General features: G+C 43.3%; 1 protein-coding gene across 1 annotated transcript in view; it reads right to left on the reverse strand.

Annotated features, from left to right (window-relative positions):
- Window positions 1-17,365, reverse strand: part of ACSS1 (acyl-CoA synthetase short chain family member 1) — a 171,042-nt gene that overhangs the window by 74,029 nt on the left and 79,648 nt on the right. The window contains exon 8 of the mRNA XM_075339418.1: window positions 16,350-16,442. Within this exon, the coding sequence (XP_075195533.1) occupies window positions 16,350-16,442 (93 nt within the window). The remainder of the gene's footprint in view (window positions 1-16,349; window positions 16,443-17,365) is intronic.

Genomic DNA, 17,365 nt, shown 5'->3' on the forward strand with positions numbered 1-17,365 from the left:
TTTGGCCACAATGATAAAAGTATGTGTGGAGAAAAAAGTGCATAGCATTTCAGTAAAAGAATAGCTCGCCAACCATTAAGCATGGAGGTGGATCAGTCATGTTTTGGGGTTGTATTGCAGCCAATGTCACGGGGAACATTTTATGGGAAGAGGGAAAAATGGATTAAATGCAAAATTTCAACAAATCCTTGATGAAAACATAACACCATCTGTAAAAAAGCCGAAGTTGAAAATAGGATGTCTTCTACAATGGAATGTCATGATATTGGTTTGGCTCAGTTACCGCTGAGCCATGGCAGGTTCTTATCGACTTGGTAAAAGTCATGTGAGGGGTTAATTTCATTTTGCATCGTTCCAAAGGGCAGACCGCTATATGCTGGCGCTGCACCTCCGGACCATCGTTAGTAATAGTTTCTGTTCGGCAGCGTGCACATCTAGCTCTCATGAGTGTACCTTGATCAGTCTTGTTTCCCTGCTACCTCATCTTGACGTGAGTCCTCTTTGTATCCCTCTTCTCCCTCTCGGCTTCCGACCGCTTAGCTTCCACCTGACCACAATTTCCTCTCTCCTTTGCTAATGACAAGACCTCCTGTTGCAGACCTGGCTTGTCGACTACTCCTTTGCCCTCTAGTGGGCTTGTCTGCTACTGCACATTGAAGCTGCCCCTCCAGCTAGCTTCAGTGCTACTATAGTACAACGTGACATGGAATATCTGAAACACACATCAAAATCCACAATAGACTACCTCAAAAGGTGCAAGCTGAAAATGGCCATCTCAGTCCCCTGATCTGAACATCATGAAAAATCTGTGGTTAGACCTCAAAAGAGCAGTGCATGCAAGACGAGCCAGGAATCTCACAGAACTGGAAGACTATTACAATGAATGGATGAAAATCCTTCCAACAAGAATCAACCCTAGAATGCGCAACCATATAAATCTACCGTAGAAAATAAGTAAACTAGCAGGCCTGCGAAGCCCCAGGTAGGCGTTCTAGGGTGAAAAGACTCTTGGCTGGCTACAAAAAGCGGTTACATTACAATCTATGATACTTACCAAAAGAGGGTGCCACTCGGTATTAACCACCATGCTGCATGCCCAAACTTTTGCATTATATGGAAAAAAGTTCTTTCGGTCTAATGTAGCGCAAAAAGGACACTTGCTGGTATTATTTGTTGTACTTCAATGAGTATATGCTCCTATTAATACAACGCGTTTCAGCAGATATGCTTTCATCAGGTACCTTACATTAGACCGAAAGAACTTTTTTCCATATACCCACTCCCCAAATGGGATTCGATAGTAGCTGCAAAGGACCTGCTAACCCATTATAGAATCCAGCTGGGAACTCTAGGATAGTGGAGGAAAACCTGAATTCCAAGGTGCCGGTGGAGCTCAGGAGCCGACAACGATACCACAAGTCTGGATTCAATAAGCCTGGACACTGGAATCAGAACGGAGGGTTTCTCCAGACTGATAAGCTTTCACTGGAGTTGTGCGGGGGCGCACAACCTGCAAAGGTGAGCAATTCTAAATATTTAAATACCTAAATTCATCCATGGATGCTTCTCATATTGCGCTTGTCTCCTTATTTATTTATTTATGCAAACTTTTGCATTGACCCATCTTCCTTTTTCGGTAATTTAAAAAATGTAAAAGATGAAAATATTATATATATATATATATATATATATATACACATATATTCATACAAGTAAGTGAAAGTCCAGCTCCAGCCTACAAGCCACCTGAGTTCAGACTCACCCGGTACACAAGGCCTTGCACACGACTGTTTGTAATCACATGCACTGTTTTCAGTGGAGACTGCCATTCATATGGCTCCATTCACAAAGAGCAGACTAGGTTAGGACCGTGAGGAAGGCGGACAAGGCCGCGGAAACGCGTAGTCCCATCTGCGATATCTTCTAATAACCATACTTTGTTGTTCCTGAGCCTTGTGGGTCGTGTTTACTTTTTATGGATATCACAAATAAAGTATAAGTTTTATTACAGCACCAGTGTTTCCAAGTCTTTGCTGGATTTTCTTTCTAGCTATACATATATATGTGTATGTACTGAATATATATTTGCCTAAACTACAAAGGAAATGTTCACCTAAATGCTTGTTAGGGATCATTGTATGTTCAATTGTTTAACTGTTCACAAGAACAGTAATTTTGGCCAGGGGTGCCCAAATATATATATATATATATATATATATATATATATATATAATATACACACACACACATTTTATATATATATATATATATATAAAGATGTCATTAGAATATGGTTGAATTCCTATTTCTAGGATTACGTGACATGCTCAGGGCTTTGTCTTAGTCACAAATGAAATCACAAATCTCTCGGCCCTTTCATTAAGAAAAAAATGCACTGTTACATAGTAAGCAGCCATTTTTTAACAATTAACTAAAGCCTCGGCAAAGTGAACTCATTTATCCAGGGAAAGAATTATCCTCTGCCTTATCAGTAAAGAAGCAAAGTGAATATTTAAAGAGCTTTAGGGCACCAAATTACTTTTATTACTCAGTATTAGGCTATGCTGCCCATTATCTGCATCCTGAGATTATGCTGTCCTACCACCACAAATCTTAATCATTCTCATTCTGGGTAGATCCGAATTAGATGTGTTCAGAGATTTCCTGCTGCAGGATCTAACTTAATTGGACCCTTAAAAATTTACTTTGGCCAAATAGCCAATATGACTATGAGGAATAGAAAATAACAGAGACGTTAGAGATAGGAATGTAATGTTTACAACCGAAATTCATCGGGATCCACGAGGACCACTTAACAAATTAAAAAGATATTACACAAATCTCTACAAATTAATTTGACTAAGTACATGCAAATGAGACCCCACTAATTACCGTAACTTAATCGCTTGAAATCTCCTTAAATGAAGCTCAACTGTAATTGGTACAGTAGGTCCCTTGGAAGGCAGCGATGCTTAATACACATGATGCTTATCTCTCCGCACTGACAATTAACCCCTTCTGGACAAATGTCGGTGACATTGCATTATGGGAACTAAAATATATTATCATTTTCAAAATCTGCCTCCTATATTCATTTCACTAGCAGCATAATATCTGTGAGATAATTGTTATTCTATCATTGAGGTTATTTTATTACTTGTTTTTTTATTGTTTTGTGTATTTTTTAATGAATCTAGTTTTAGAATGATATTTGACTTCATTTTTTGGATACTTTTATAATTTGCTTTTCTTCAGCATTATTATGTAGATGGATGTACAGTCATGGCTCCACGGCCTATGGCACGTGAAATCAGGCTCTTCACCTATCACTGGTCATTCATAGTACATAGGTCCATCTACCAAAACCAGGGCTTAGGCGAGATGTCAACTACCCTACTTTTGCTTCACCACCCTAAAGGGGGCTTTACACGCAGCGACATCGCTAGTGTCCCCCGTCGTTTGTGCGTCACTGGCAAATCGCTGCCCGTGGCGCACAATATCGCTAGTACCCGTCACATGCACTTACCTACCTAACAACGTCGCTGTGGCCGGCGAACTGCCTCTTTTCTAAGGGGGCGGTTTGTGCGGCGTCACAGCGACGTCACACGGCAAGCGTCCAATAGAAGCAGAGGGACGGAGAGCAGCGGAATGAAAGTCACGCCCGCCTCTTTGCCGGAGGAAGCAAGTACAGTGTTGTTCGTCATTCCTGGGGTGTCACATGTAGCGATGTGTGCTGCCTCAGGAACGACGAACAACCTGCGTCCTGCACCATCAACGATATTTGGGATTTGAACGATGTGTCAACGATCAACCTAAGATTAGGTGAGTATTTTTGATCGTTAGCGGTCGCTTGTATGTGTCATACACAACAAAGTCGCTAATGAGGCCAGATGTGCGTCACGAATACTGTGACCCCAACGCCATCTCGTTAGCGATGTTGTTGCGTGTAAAGCCCCCTTTAGGGTATGTTCACACATGGCAGCCAAAATTTCTGCAACTAAAAATGCTTCCATACATGCAATGGGATGGTTTCTGCAGAAAAGGTTAGGTCCTGAGTTGTATGGCGTCATTAGTGTCCCATCCTCATACAGAGCCCTGTAGAGATTTGGAGTTTTTTCACCATTAGTTTTGTGAATGCAGAACAGTAAGTAGTGCACTTGTTAGAGCCATCCAGTCACAGAGTGGTGTAACGGTGAAGACTCTGTGCCGGGAAGAGTAAGCCAACCAATTCTTTACCAGAACCTAGCGATAAAAAGATGAAGCAATGAGTGAACCTAATAAGTGTGGTAACCTAAGAGGGCAACAGATATAGAGAGCGATACATAGGTTAACGCCAGGTCTTGATTCTCAAAAGGATGATGACTGGGAACTGGCAAGTACCATCCGACAGTTATTTGCTGTAAAAACTGAAGACGGAGTTTATGGCTTGGCATAATTTTCTAAGTCATATAGCAAGTCTCTTTAATGGGGTCAATATTGCCACGTAGAATATAAGAGTTCTTGTTTACCTCCTCTGTGAAGAAGCGATTTGCAAATCATATTTCCCAGGAAGCATTTCATGACCTTCATGTCTCCTGAAGCCAGGTTGATGTTCTTGCTAAGGTGACATTTTACAATCGTCGAAACAAATTGTGTTTGCTGGTGTTACCCATTTCCCAAAGGATTTATGTTAAAGTAAAAGTTGTATTAAAACATGAACTGGCCCAGAGATATGAGGGAACTCCATAGCTCAGTGAATGTGGAGTAGAAGAGTAGATGATGTAAAGGTAAATGGTATCAATGACGATCATCACCAGATTTTTACAAAGCATCTATTTAATAATATATGCAGTTTTGTGACTGATCTGGTTAAAGATTGCTGAGAAACTATGAAGTGGTATTAAAGATATAGAGGACAGACAGATGAATGAAGAACCCTAAATGAAGGTTCCTAAACACCCGAGCCGTATAGTGTGGGTATCACTGAACCACTTACTATAAGGACTTATGCAGATGACCAATGATATCCAATCAGTCAGTGCAGAAGCTCAATTTTTTCCTCAGACCAAGTAGTCTGAGGACAAAAAAAATCACACCAGGTACAATTTTCCTCTGTAAATCAGATCACACTTGGCCATTCAAGTCTATGGGTCAATGAATAAATTTGTTATTCGAGTACGGTCCAATTTTCACAGATTGACGGAATGAAGAAGATGAAAATATGTTTTCTTTTATTCTTCTCCACATCTGAGAAAAACGGATCCCACTCTGATCAATAGGAGTCTGATCGGAACATTTTTCACAAATGGAGAAAACAGAGAATGGTGAAGTAGGGCTTGCAAGGCTGCGCCAAATGACCACTCTGAATATGGAGAGTTAATGTTCCTTTATTTCATCTTTAGGTCGACGCGTTTCCGGAGTCTCAGCTCCCTTCCTCAGGACACACAGGACAAAAGTACATCAAATCTGCTAAAACATGAGGACTGCCGAATATATGTACATTCCGTCACGATGACGTCAAAGCCCACCCTCTTCCAAAAAAAAAGGGCGGGAATGACACATCAGAAAAAAACAACAAAAAACATGACAGTAAAAATCATGAACAAAGGAAACATTACATATCAAAATATCATCATATTATCCAAATGGGAACGAAATAAAATCAATAAAAGACTTTAATAAAAAGAAAAAAAGTGTATGTGTATTATTGTGTGTTAAAGATAAAATACGGGAAATGAACTCTGCAATGCCAAGCTGCTCTGCAGCGGTCTCGAACCCCTGAGAATATAACTCTTTTCCCAAACCGGGTTGCATCTTAAGGGAGAAGGGGTTTTTTTCACGGGGTCTGCAATAAGGACTTTCGATGTAAACCGGCAGATCATCCTCTGCACGGAGATTGGAAGACTGACTGGTTCTTTTTTCTTTGACATGCGCACTCCCCCTTTTTTCCCACGCTTTGAACTTTCTTCACCTTGTCTTAACAAGCTCCGGACCTTTTTTCTGACATGCGCACTCACTTTTTTCCCACGCTCTGAACTTTCCTCACCCCTGCCTAGGTACTTGACGTTGACTTACGCAGTTTTTGCACGTTAACACTCGGAATTATACGTATCATCTCACAGCTTCACTCTCAGAGATACTCCTCTCTATACTTGACTTTCAAAGGCATTTTCGGGACTTCTAAGGTGGAGACATTGTTTCTCCCTTAAGATGCAACCCGGTTTGGGAAAAGAGTTATATTCTCAGGGGTTCGAGACCGCTGCAGAGCAGCTTGGCATTGCAGAGTTCATTTCCCGTATTTTATCTTTAACACACAATAATACACATACACTTTTTTTCTTTTTATTAAAGTCTTTTATTGATTTTATTTCGTTCCCATTTGGATAATATGATGATATTTTGATATGTAATGTTTCCTTTGTTCATGATTTTTACTGTCATGTTTTTTGTTGTTTTTTTCTGATGTGTCATTCCCGCCCTTTTTTTTTTTGGAAGAGGGTGGGCTTTGACATCATCGTGACGGAATGTACATATATTCGGCAGTCCTCATGTTTTAGCAGATTTGATGTACTTTTGTCCTGTGTGTCCTGAGGAAGGGAGCTGAGACTCCGGAAACGCGTCGACCTAAAGATGAAATAAAGGAACATTAACTCTCCATATTCAGAGTGGTCATTTGGCGCAGCCTTGCAAGCCCTACTTCACCATTCTCTGTTATCAGCCGTTTTGGGTGCTGCTGCCGTTGGCCGTGTTTATTGCCTGCTCAGTGGTTGTGACTCTCACAACTTACGGGGTGAGTGAATTTCTTTAATTACCCCACGTATTTCTCAGATAAGACCCTATTTTGCGCTTTCTTTCCACAGTTCTCTGTGTACAAATGGAGAAAACACGGTTGTGTGCCCCAGCCTTAAAGGAAGTCTGGAAACACAGAGCGACTCTTCAAGCCAAGCACAAACACTCGGCACAGAGAAAACAAGAATGGGAAGATGCAATGGACTGTTTGGCCACACCAAGGGTGCACCGAGCGTCTTTGCTTGGTCTGAACAGTTATTTTATGGTGACATTCTCACAATAATGCCTACAACAATCTGTGCATTATGAATGAAATTTCTTCTTGTAATGGCCTCATGTAATCACTGTCAGCTGAGCCATTATGATATGAACAATATGTCCATACATTTGTACTGACATACACTGCATACAATTCACAGCCTTATCACATTATCTTTTATTGTCCAAATGTTACTTTCTATTTGACAGCAGACATTGTATCCATGGCTGCTTCTGGTACACTGAGACATTTTTTATTTGCTAAGATAATAGTGTATATGAAGAATGTAAGCAGCTCTACTTTGCTTGACTTGCTACAGTGATTTTCCTACACACTGTGATGGAAGCATGGGATCCATTATCCTTATCTCTTTTATTGTCAGAATAATGAATTTTTCACTTTCCCTAGACCTTCAGGATACATACTTTCTCATCACCTGACTTATCTAAGTCAATATGTTCAGACTGTTAATCTGACAAATAAATGGTTTACTGCGATGACATATCCTGTATAATAGAACCGCCCCTGTATGCATTAGATTACAGCATGCTGACGAATGATCCCTCATTGGTCAAACAAAAGAACATTTGTCTATGACCCCAAACACATCTCAGATTATATTGGCTAATATTGTATTTTTTTTGCCCAATAATGCAGTCTGTGCTGATCACTGGTTGGAAAAATCCAAGATGCCAACTTTTATTTCACTATAACGGCTTCTGCGCCCCCTACCTGAAATAAAGCATCATCAGTGATGCTTGCTTCAGGGGCTACTCTGTTCTTGCTCTGGCCCTACTTGCTCACTGTGCAATCTGTTGCCGGCTCAGATCAGTAGAGTCAGCAACACAGAGCAGCGCGCGCTATCAATGCGTTCAAAGTATCCGACTGCGTGCAGAGAACAGCGTTACGCTGGTCTCTGAATGCCCACAGGTACTGACAGTGCACACTGCTGTGTATTGTTGGCTCTACTGATCTGAGCCGGCAACAGATCGCACAGAGAGCAGCTGGTGACAGAGCAGAAACAGAGCAGCCCCTGAAGCAAGCATCACTGATGACATTTAATTTCAAGGAAAGGCAGAAGCTGTGACAGTGACCACAGCCTCTGCCCCCAATGACGCTTCATTTGAGTGTCACATCATGCACTGGGATCCTCAAATGAAGCGTCATCAGACAGGAATGAGGAAGGGGGGAATAATTAGATCTAGATTGAAATTTCTTCAGACTTTGGACCACCCCATTTACTGTATCTAGATAGGATTTTTTTAAAAATCCCCAAAAAAAGGAGAAGAGAAGAATTCTGGCAAGAATTGGGATGTTTGCTTGAACAGCCAAATCCACTTGTTCTCAGAGATAAGCTCTGTCAGAAGAATCTTCCATTGGCTTAAGGCTCCCATACACATTAAACTAATATCAGCCAAACGTGCTGGGCACAGCTGACAGTCTAATGTGTATGGAGACCCCCTGACTATCCACTGACAGATGATGTCTGGGGAGGTAGATCCAGTGTGTTCAGTTTCAGACTGATGATAATCCTTTTATTCATGGTTAGATAAGCCACCTCCTGAGTCTGATAGTCTTTCTCCTAGAAAACACTGCACAGCTTGCTCTGTTGGAGGAGTCGGGAGAGAGATAGTTGTTAGCCAAATGATGGTTTGCGGCCTACAGCTAAACAATGTATATAGCCAGTTCAAGACTACCTATATTCATATCTGCATCAGAGACTCCCTTAGGAAAGGAAGCAGCATTATTCTTCCCATCATAATAATGAACACCACAACACAATCCAACTGACCCATAATGTGGTCAAATGGGGGGTGGTCTGTCAGCCACCAGAGTTATCCATTGTGAAGTCAATAATTCACATGAAAATAGGAAACCTTGTAATACAAGTGTATCTCGATAAATTAGAATATCATCAAAAAGTTAATTTATTTCAGTAATTCAATACAAAAAAAGGAAACGCATATCTTACGTAGAGTCATTACACACAGAGTGATCTATGTCAAGTGATCATTTCTGTTAATGTTGATGATTATGGCTTACAGCCAATGAAAACCCAAAAGTCATTATCTCAGAAAATTAGAATATTATATAAGACCAACTGAAAAATGATTTTAAACTCGGAAATATTGGCGCCTACTGAAAAGTCTGTACAGTAAATGCCCTCAATACTTGATCGGGGCTCCTTTTGTATGAATTACTGCATCATCTGTTATGGAAGCCCAGATTGCTTTGATAGCAGCCTTCAGCTTGTCTGCATTATTGGGTCTGGTATCTCTCATCTTACTCTTGACAATACCCCATAGATTCCCAGGCGAGTTTGCTGGCCAATCAAGCACAGTGATACTGTGGTTATTAAACCAGGTATTGATACTTTTGGCAGTGTGGACAGGTGCCGGCTTCTCCTGGAAAATTAAATTTCCATCTCCAAAAAGCTTGTCGGCAGAGGGAAGCATGAAGTGCTTTAAAATTTCCTGGTAGATGGCTGCGCTGACTTTGGTCTTGATAAAACACAGTGGACCTACACCAGCAGATGACATGGCTCCCCAAACCATCACTGATTGTGGAGACTTCACACTAGACCTCAAGCAGCTTGGATTGTGGCCTCTCCACTCTTCCTCCTTACTGTGGGACCCTGATTTCCCAATGAAATGCAAAATTTACTTTCATTTGAAAACAACACCTTGGACCACTGAGCAACAGTCCAGTTCTTTTTCCCCTTGGCCCAGGTAAGACGCTTCTGGTGTCCTCTATTGGTTATGAGTGGCTTGACGCAAGGAATGCAACAGTTGTAGCCCATGTCCTGGATACATTTGTGTATGGTGGCTCTTGAAGCACTGACTCCAGCAGCAGTCCACTCCTTGTGAATCTCCCTCGAATATTTGAATGGCTTTTTCTTAACAATCCTATCAAGGCTGCGGTTATCCCGTTTGCTTTTGCACCTTTTTCCACCACACTTTTTCCTTTCACTCAACTCTCCATTAATATGCTTGGATACAGCACTCTGTGAACAGCCAGCTTCTTTAGCAATGACCTTTTGTGGCTTACCCTCCTTGTGGAGTGTGTGTTACGGGGGGACCGGCAGATTAGGACCAGGGGGTATATATCCTAATCGCCAGTCGGGGCCCACCGTGCTCCAGATGACAAAGGAGCTGCTGGCACCTGAGGGTTAGGCGGAGACTATAGAGCTGGATGGCTCTGAGATAACCCAGGAACTCTGGGAACCGGTCACGTGTGTTGGGACACGTCAGACCGGATGACAACCCGATTAGCGTTTTGGTGCACCTAGCGCTACACCAACCACGTGTGCAGGAAACACGTCAGGCCGGGTGGTAACCAGGTAGTGTTGACCGGAAAACTGCCACGAAAGTGCCCTGTCAGCCGCGTGTGTAGGACACGTCAGGCCGATGGGTACACCAGTAGCGTTGACCGGGAAGCCGAGGAGGATAAGGAACACCCTGTTAACTCCACAGGGGTCCTGGGGTACGCTGTCCGTGCGCGTAGAGGGCACAACCGGACAGGTGGCGCAGCAGGTGCATTGTCCGTGTGCGTAGGGGGCACAATCGGACAGGTGGCGCAGCAGGTGCGTTGTCCGTGTGCGTAGGAGGCACAATCGGACAGGTGGCGCAGCAGGTGCGTTGTCCGTGTGCGTAGGGGGCACAATCGGACAGGAAGCACAGCAGCCGCAGCCCAGTTAACGCCACTGGGCTGCTATAGCAAGACTGGAATGGCAGGAGGGAAGCACGGCGCCTGACCCTGATGAGACGAGCCACGAATCTTGGCGTGACAGGCACCGTTCGCCTAACCCTACCTACCGCTTCCCAACATAGGCTTATGCCGCAATGAGGCTCTAACATGGAGGTGTGCTCTGACTGAGCAAAAGTGAAGACTGCGCACCTCCATGTTGTCTCCAGCCCCTTTTATAACCTGGGTCCGCCCCAAACCCAGGGTGGAACCACCAAGGTCCAATAGCAGAGTGCCATGTCATCAGTGACGTCACATGCGACCTATCCGGAACCGCCACATCATTGATGACCTCATGGCAGCCACGCCCCAAACACTTCACCAGTCATCGTCTGACGACCAATACTGAGGTGCCAGATCATAGGGGTGGGCCTCTGCGAGCCATTCCCTCTGCGAGTTGCCACGTCATCAGGACACCTGACACCCTCTGCCCTATCAGGGCCTGCCACCTCACGGACATGCTCAGTGAGGTCCTTACCGGACCTAGCCTCTGTTGCACTAAGTGCCTGAGCATGCCCAGTAGCCTGAGCAACAGGCTCAGAAAGCAGACTATCAGTTTGAGCATGCTCAGTAGGCACATCCCAGAACTTAGACACAGCACGAAGTCCAAGTACCTGTGCAAAGAGGCTGTTAGGGTTAATTGTGGGAGCATGCTTAGTAGCCTGAACGGAGGACTTAGTCTCAGACATACCACAATCAGGCTGAGCATGCTCACTAGGCAAAACACCGGGCTTAGACTCTGGCTGGGGTAAATCGGCGCACGCATTCGCACTAGCCGCCTCTCCACACTTAGACGTGGTGGAAGGAACACCCAACTGGACGACCCGAGGCACGGCCAAGAACGGCAGCCGGCGCCTGGGCGCAACAGGAGCCGCAGCAGGCTGCTTGCGGCTATGGCGACGCCGGTTCGTAACAGTGTGTCAATGACTGCCTTCTGGACATCTATCAAGCATGATTGTGTAGTTTACTGAAACAGACTAAGGAACCATTTTAAATACTTAAGAAGCCTTTACAGGTGTTTTGTGGTAATTATTCTAATTTTCCGATATAATGACTTTTGGGTTTTCATTGGCGGTAAGCCATAATCATCATCATTAACAGAAATAAACACTTGAAATACATCACTCTGTGTGTAATGACTCTATATTATATATGTGTTTCCCTTTTTGTATTGAATTACTGAAATAAATTAACTTTTTGATGATATTCTAATTTATTGAGATGCACTTGTATATCTTTATCAAAGAAATCTTCTTCTTTCTCTTCCTGGAGGGGTCATTCTCATTCATTTTCAAAATTCTCAGTTTACAGGTAAAATCTGTATTCAGTGAAGACTTTCCCATTACTGAGATAGGAGTTTGGCAGTTGTTACAGATGAGATTATGTGAAGAGGGGAAAGCTGAGGAGAAGGATTGAGGGGCAAAGAGGAGGATTGAGGGGCAAGGAGGAGGATTGAGGGGCGAGGAGGAGGAGTGAGTGGCAAGGATGAGGAGGAGTGAGTGGGGAGGAGTGAGAGGCGAGGAGGAGGAGTGAGTGGCAGGAGGAGGAGTGAGTGGTGAAGAGGAGGAGTAAGTGGCGAAGAGGAGGAGTGAGGAGCAAAGAGGAGGCGTGAGAAGCAAAGAGGAGGGGTGAGGGGGAGGAGTTAAGGGCAAGGAGGAGTGAGGGGAGAGAAGTAAAGGGTGAGTGGCAAGGAGTGAGGGGCGAGGAGGAGGAGGGGCGAGAATGAGGGGTGAGGAGCAAATAGGAGGGGTGAGGAGCAAACAGGAGGGGTGAGGGGGAGGAGTGAGGGGCAAGGAGGAGTGAGGGGAAAGGGGAAGTAAAAGGAGAGGAGAAGTAAAGGGTGAGGAGCAAGTAGGAGTGAGTGGCAAGAAGGAGTGAGGGGCGAGAATGAGGAATGAGGGGAGAGGAGGAGTGAGGGGTGAGGAGAAGAGAAGGGTGAGGGGCGAGAAGAAGGAGTAAGGGGCGAGGAGAAGTGAAGGGTGAAGGGCAAGCAGGAGTGAGTGGCAAGAAGGAGTGAGAGGTGAGGAGGAGGCGTGAGGGGCGAGGAGAAGGAGTGAGGGGTAACAAGGAGTGAGGGGTGAGGATAAGGAGTGAGGGGTAACAAGGAGTGAGGGGTGAGGAGAAGGAGTGAGGGGCTCTATCTACCTCTAGATCCTCCTCATGTGTACTATTAATTTATGAAATAAAAATTAAAACGACAACTACTCTTTAAGACAAGTCTCCAAGAATCATAGAAAATACTTAGCAGAATTTGAAAAATTAAAAATATTAAACACAATGGTCACTTCAATAACATTGAGTTTGTGTCTAATATTACATATCATAAGAGGTGCTACATTACAATAACAGTCATATGGAAAGAATACTCTGTAGTGGAAAATTCCTGTACTGGAGAAGATATTCAAAAAGGCATGTGAACTTTACAGACCAGCGATAAAGTAACCAGATTATTCTATATAGGGCTTGTGCATGTTAATTATCTACAGTGTGGTGCTAAAGCCTGAAAGTACAGACATAGGCCCCTATTTAAGGCTGCCTTCACATTGGATTTTGTAGTTTCCCCTATGTATATCTGCTGCAGAAGTCACAGTATAACATTATAGTGTGATGCTTAATTCATAGACACCCACTGTGCAAAATAATAATAAAAAATATGGCACAGTACACTTTTTTATTGGATACCTCTGCCAACTATGCTAGTCATACAGTAGAAAATAAGGCATATGGACGTGTACCAGCTAACACTCTTTTGGGCTCCATTGGGTGCAAGGAGATTTTTCGGACCATAAGACAAATAGATACTGCAAAAAACAATGCAAAATTGCCCTAACAAGAATATGAGGGTCTTGTTGTCCAACAAGTCATTTTTGAAGTGAGGGGTTCATCATAAGTTTCCTCTAGCAAATCATTCACCAGTATGTCAATGTCCTCTGTGGTTTGTAACCCCCCTTCCTTAATAATCCGGAATCAATTATTTACATGCAATCTAGAAGAAAAAATAATCAATTTTTTTCCTTTTTAAAATGCCAACGGGCCCATTCCCCTGCCCATAGTGTATATCTGTTCAACCCTATGCTGACATTAGTGAGATACATTTTTTTTTGTATTTTTTCTTTTAGTTTTATTTTATACATCCATATTTATGTTTAGTGATTTACGGTAAGTGAGATCAATTACAGATATTTATATTTGAAGAACTAACTGAAGAAACCCTCACTTTTTATTCGAGCCCTTTGTTGAAAAAAAGCTGACCACAGGTATGGATCGATTTGCATTTACAGCTAGAGAATAAAAAAAACTACCTAAACTAAGGGTACCGTCTCACTAAATGACGTACCAGCGATTCCGACCACGATATGACCTGGTCAGGATCGCTGGTGCGTCGCTGCATGGTCGCTGGTGAGCTGTCAATCAGGCGGATCTCACCAGTGAACAGTGACCAACCACCAGCTTGCAGCGACTCGTGGAAACGATGCTGCGCTTGGTAACCAAGGTAAATATCGGGTTACCAGCGCACACCGCTTAGCGCTGGCTCCCTGCACTCGTAGCCAGGGTACACATTGGGTTACTAAGCAAAGCGCTTTGCTTAGTTACCCGATGTGTACTCTGGCTACGTGTGCAAGGAGCAGGGAGCCGGCACTGGCAGCCTGAGAGCGGCGTACGCTAGTAACCAAGGTAAATATCGGGTAACCAAGCAAAGCGCTTCGCTTAGTTACCTGATGTGTACCTTGGTTACCAGCATCCGCAGCTTCCAGACGCCGGCTCTCTGCTCCCTGCACATTCAAATTGTTGCTCTCTCGCTGTCAAACACAGTGATGTGTGCTTCACAGCAGGAGAGCAACGAGCAAAAAATAAACCAGCACTGTGTGTAACGATCAGCGATTTCACAGCAGGGGCCAGGTCGCTGCTTAGTGTCACACACAACGAGATCGCTGATGAGGTCACTGGTACGTCACAAAAAACGTGACTCAGCAGCGATCTCGCTATGTAAGAAGTACCCCTTAGGGGACTCAAGTGGGAGGATATTCAGAGATGGCAGCTTTAGATGAGGAGCAGAAGGTGTCTGGTGCTATGTTAAAAAGCTTCACAATTTAGTTTCACTAACTTTACCCAAATGATGTCAGAAAAAAAAATATTTCAAGTTCAAATAGTTGAAAACAGGGTTGACCTATTTATAGGAAAGTGGCAGGTGCAATTGGCAATGCACTAGTTTGGACTCGGAGTCTGATTACTAGAAAATGTTTCCAACAGTCTATAACTGTATGTTTGATATCTAACCTAGTGACTATTTATCCGAGAATATGAGTTGTATATAATATAATTGGGTCTGTATGTTGGAGAAAATATTTGGATACATAGCAAACGGCATGTTCTACACTGTGTAAAGGGAAATTAGACACTAGAGCAGGGGTCGGGAACAGATGTGGCTCTTTTGATGGCTGCATCTGGCTAGCAGACAAATCTTTAATAAAAAAATACTTTATTTTCCGGTTTGTAAGACGCACTTTTTTTTCCAAAAAACTGGGGGAAAAATGGGGGGGTGTATTACAAACTGCATATGGCTTACTGGAGCAGCAGTGGTGGTGCAGGGTTGGCGATACTGCGGGCTCGTGGGGTGTCGCGGCAACGAGGATCTGCCGGTTGGCTGCTTTGAATCTCCCGCAGTTGACGAGATTGACTTCATGAAAATAGCCGCGGAGGCGGCACGTGCTCAGATAAGACTCCGCGGCCATTTTCTTGAAGTCCATCGGTCGATCTGCGCAAGCGTTGTGACACCCCATGAGCCTGCAGCAGTATTGCCAACCCTCCACACACTGATCCTCTTGAGCTGCGACACCCCCTCCTTCATGCCCGCAGTATCGCCTACCCTGCCTCCTCGGTGAAGAAGCATTTATAAAAGGCTTATTGTCTATAATCACCCTGCATAAATATGAGTGATCACTAGAAATGGGCAAGCACTACTTGTTACTCAAGCTGGGTAGGTCCGATGCTCTGATATTGCTCAACTTGAGTAACGAGTATAATAGAAGTCAATGATTGGACAGTTTGGCTCTTCCCCCTGTAGAGTTCTTCAGACACTGCAAGTGGCTTGCACTGGGGTGCTGGATCCCACTATTCAGCGAAGAGAGCTGGCTCTTTGTGTTCTTGTTTCATGGAAGACACATTCGAGCACTTGCGATACTTAGCCGAGCACATTCGAGTATAAAAGCACCCTGATGCTTGATCAAGTATCGAACACTGGCAAATACACTCGCTCATCACTAGTGATCACTCAACAAACAATCAAATGTTCCTTCATCGTGGGATCAGATCCTTTAATCTGGTATAAAAATCCGCATTATTGGCAGCATATCATCCCATGAAAAGAGAAGATGCTCTATGGAGACAATATGATCATATTAACGATCGTTCTGTTCTCATCACTGGCCTGTAGACCAGCATGCGAGCTGTTGGACATACTTGATCAGTGCTCATTAAGGTGTATTGATGGGACACAATTGACTTGTCTAAATGTTCCATTGTATAGATATTTCATATCTGATCTCTGTAGACAGTCTCACTTATCAGAATGATTTACCTGTTTGCCACCATGTGTCCACAAGATCGCACCTTCGATCCCCGACCACATTGTAAAACCATTGCCAAGCTTCATGATTTATTGGTTCACCCACTGAAATGAAAAAAGATGATTAATGAAACCGAAGTCTCTGCTACTATTTGCATTGCTTGGATTAATGGCAGTTGTTACGTGATGGAGCGGGACAAGGAGAAACAAGTTCAGAAAGGGCAACTTTTTCCAAAGCATGTGACAATATCACACGACTCAAGCGGGTCCCAGTAATGTGTTTGTTTCTCTAGTGTTTTGATAATGACAGCAGGAATTTCTGTCCCTTGTGAAGTGTGATGTATAATACTACCAACTACCAAACTCGATTAACCTGCATGTGAATTCCTGATCCTCTGCGGTCTCGTGAATGTGCAATATTTAACCAACAGCTTCATTCTGTTTCTTTTCGTGTTTTATAACCTGCGAATGTTAAAGTGAGATATATACAAGACAATATTTTTTATTGACTGTTCTACTACATTGTTCCAACAATCTGACTCATAGAAACAATGGAGGAAATATGTTATTCTTCGTGACGTTCACAAAAAAACCATACTGCATATTCCGTATACCGCACACAGTAATACATTTCTTTGTGTGTAGTATTCAAAATACAAAAGTAAAAGAATTCAATGAAAGATGAATTATGGTGGGCTGGTTCTTACCTACATTAGGAATTCCACTTTTCTGTTCCATTATAGGAAGAGAAAAACGGAGAGTATGTAGGAGAAAGTATCACCAGATTGACATCATGGACCATAATGGGTTCCTTTAGTTCCTATCAGGCTAATTTCACATGACCTTATTTTGGGTCCGAGTGCTTTTTAAAAACGGATATCACATAGACAGCAATGTTATTTAATGGGGCAAAGCGGATCAGCAATTCTTATCAGTCTGAATCTGTGCATGAAAAAATTGCTGCGTGCACTAGTTTCTTCCATCTGTTGGATGAAACCTGTCTATTCAAGTCTATGGGTGCGCAAAAA

Source organism: Anomaloglossus baeobatrachus, chromosome 3 (assembly GCF_048569485.1).
Source record: "Anomaloglossus baeobatrachus isolate aAnoBae1 chromosome 3, aAnoBae1.hap1, whole genome shotgun sequence".
In the NCBI taxonomy this organism is placed as follows: Eukaryota; Metazoa; Chordata; class Amphibia; order Anura; family Aromobatidae; genus Anomaloglossus; species Anomaloglossus baeobatrachus.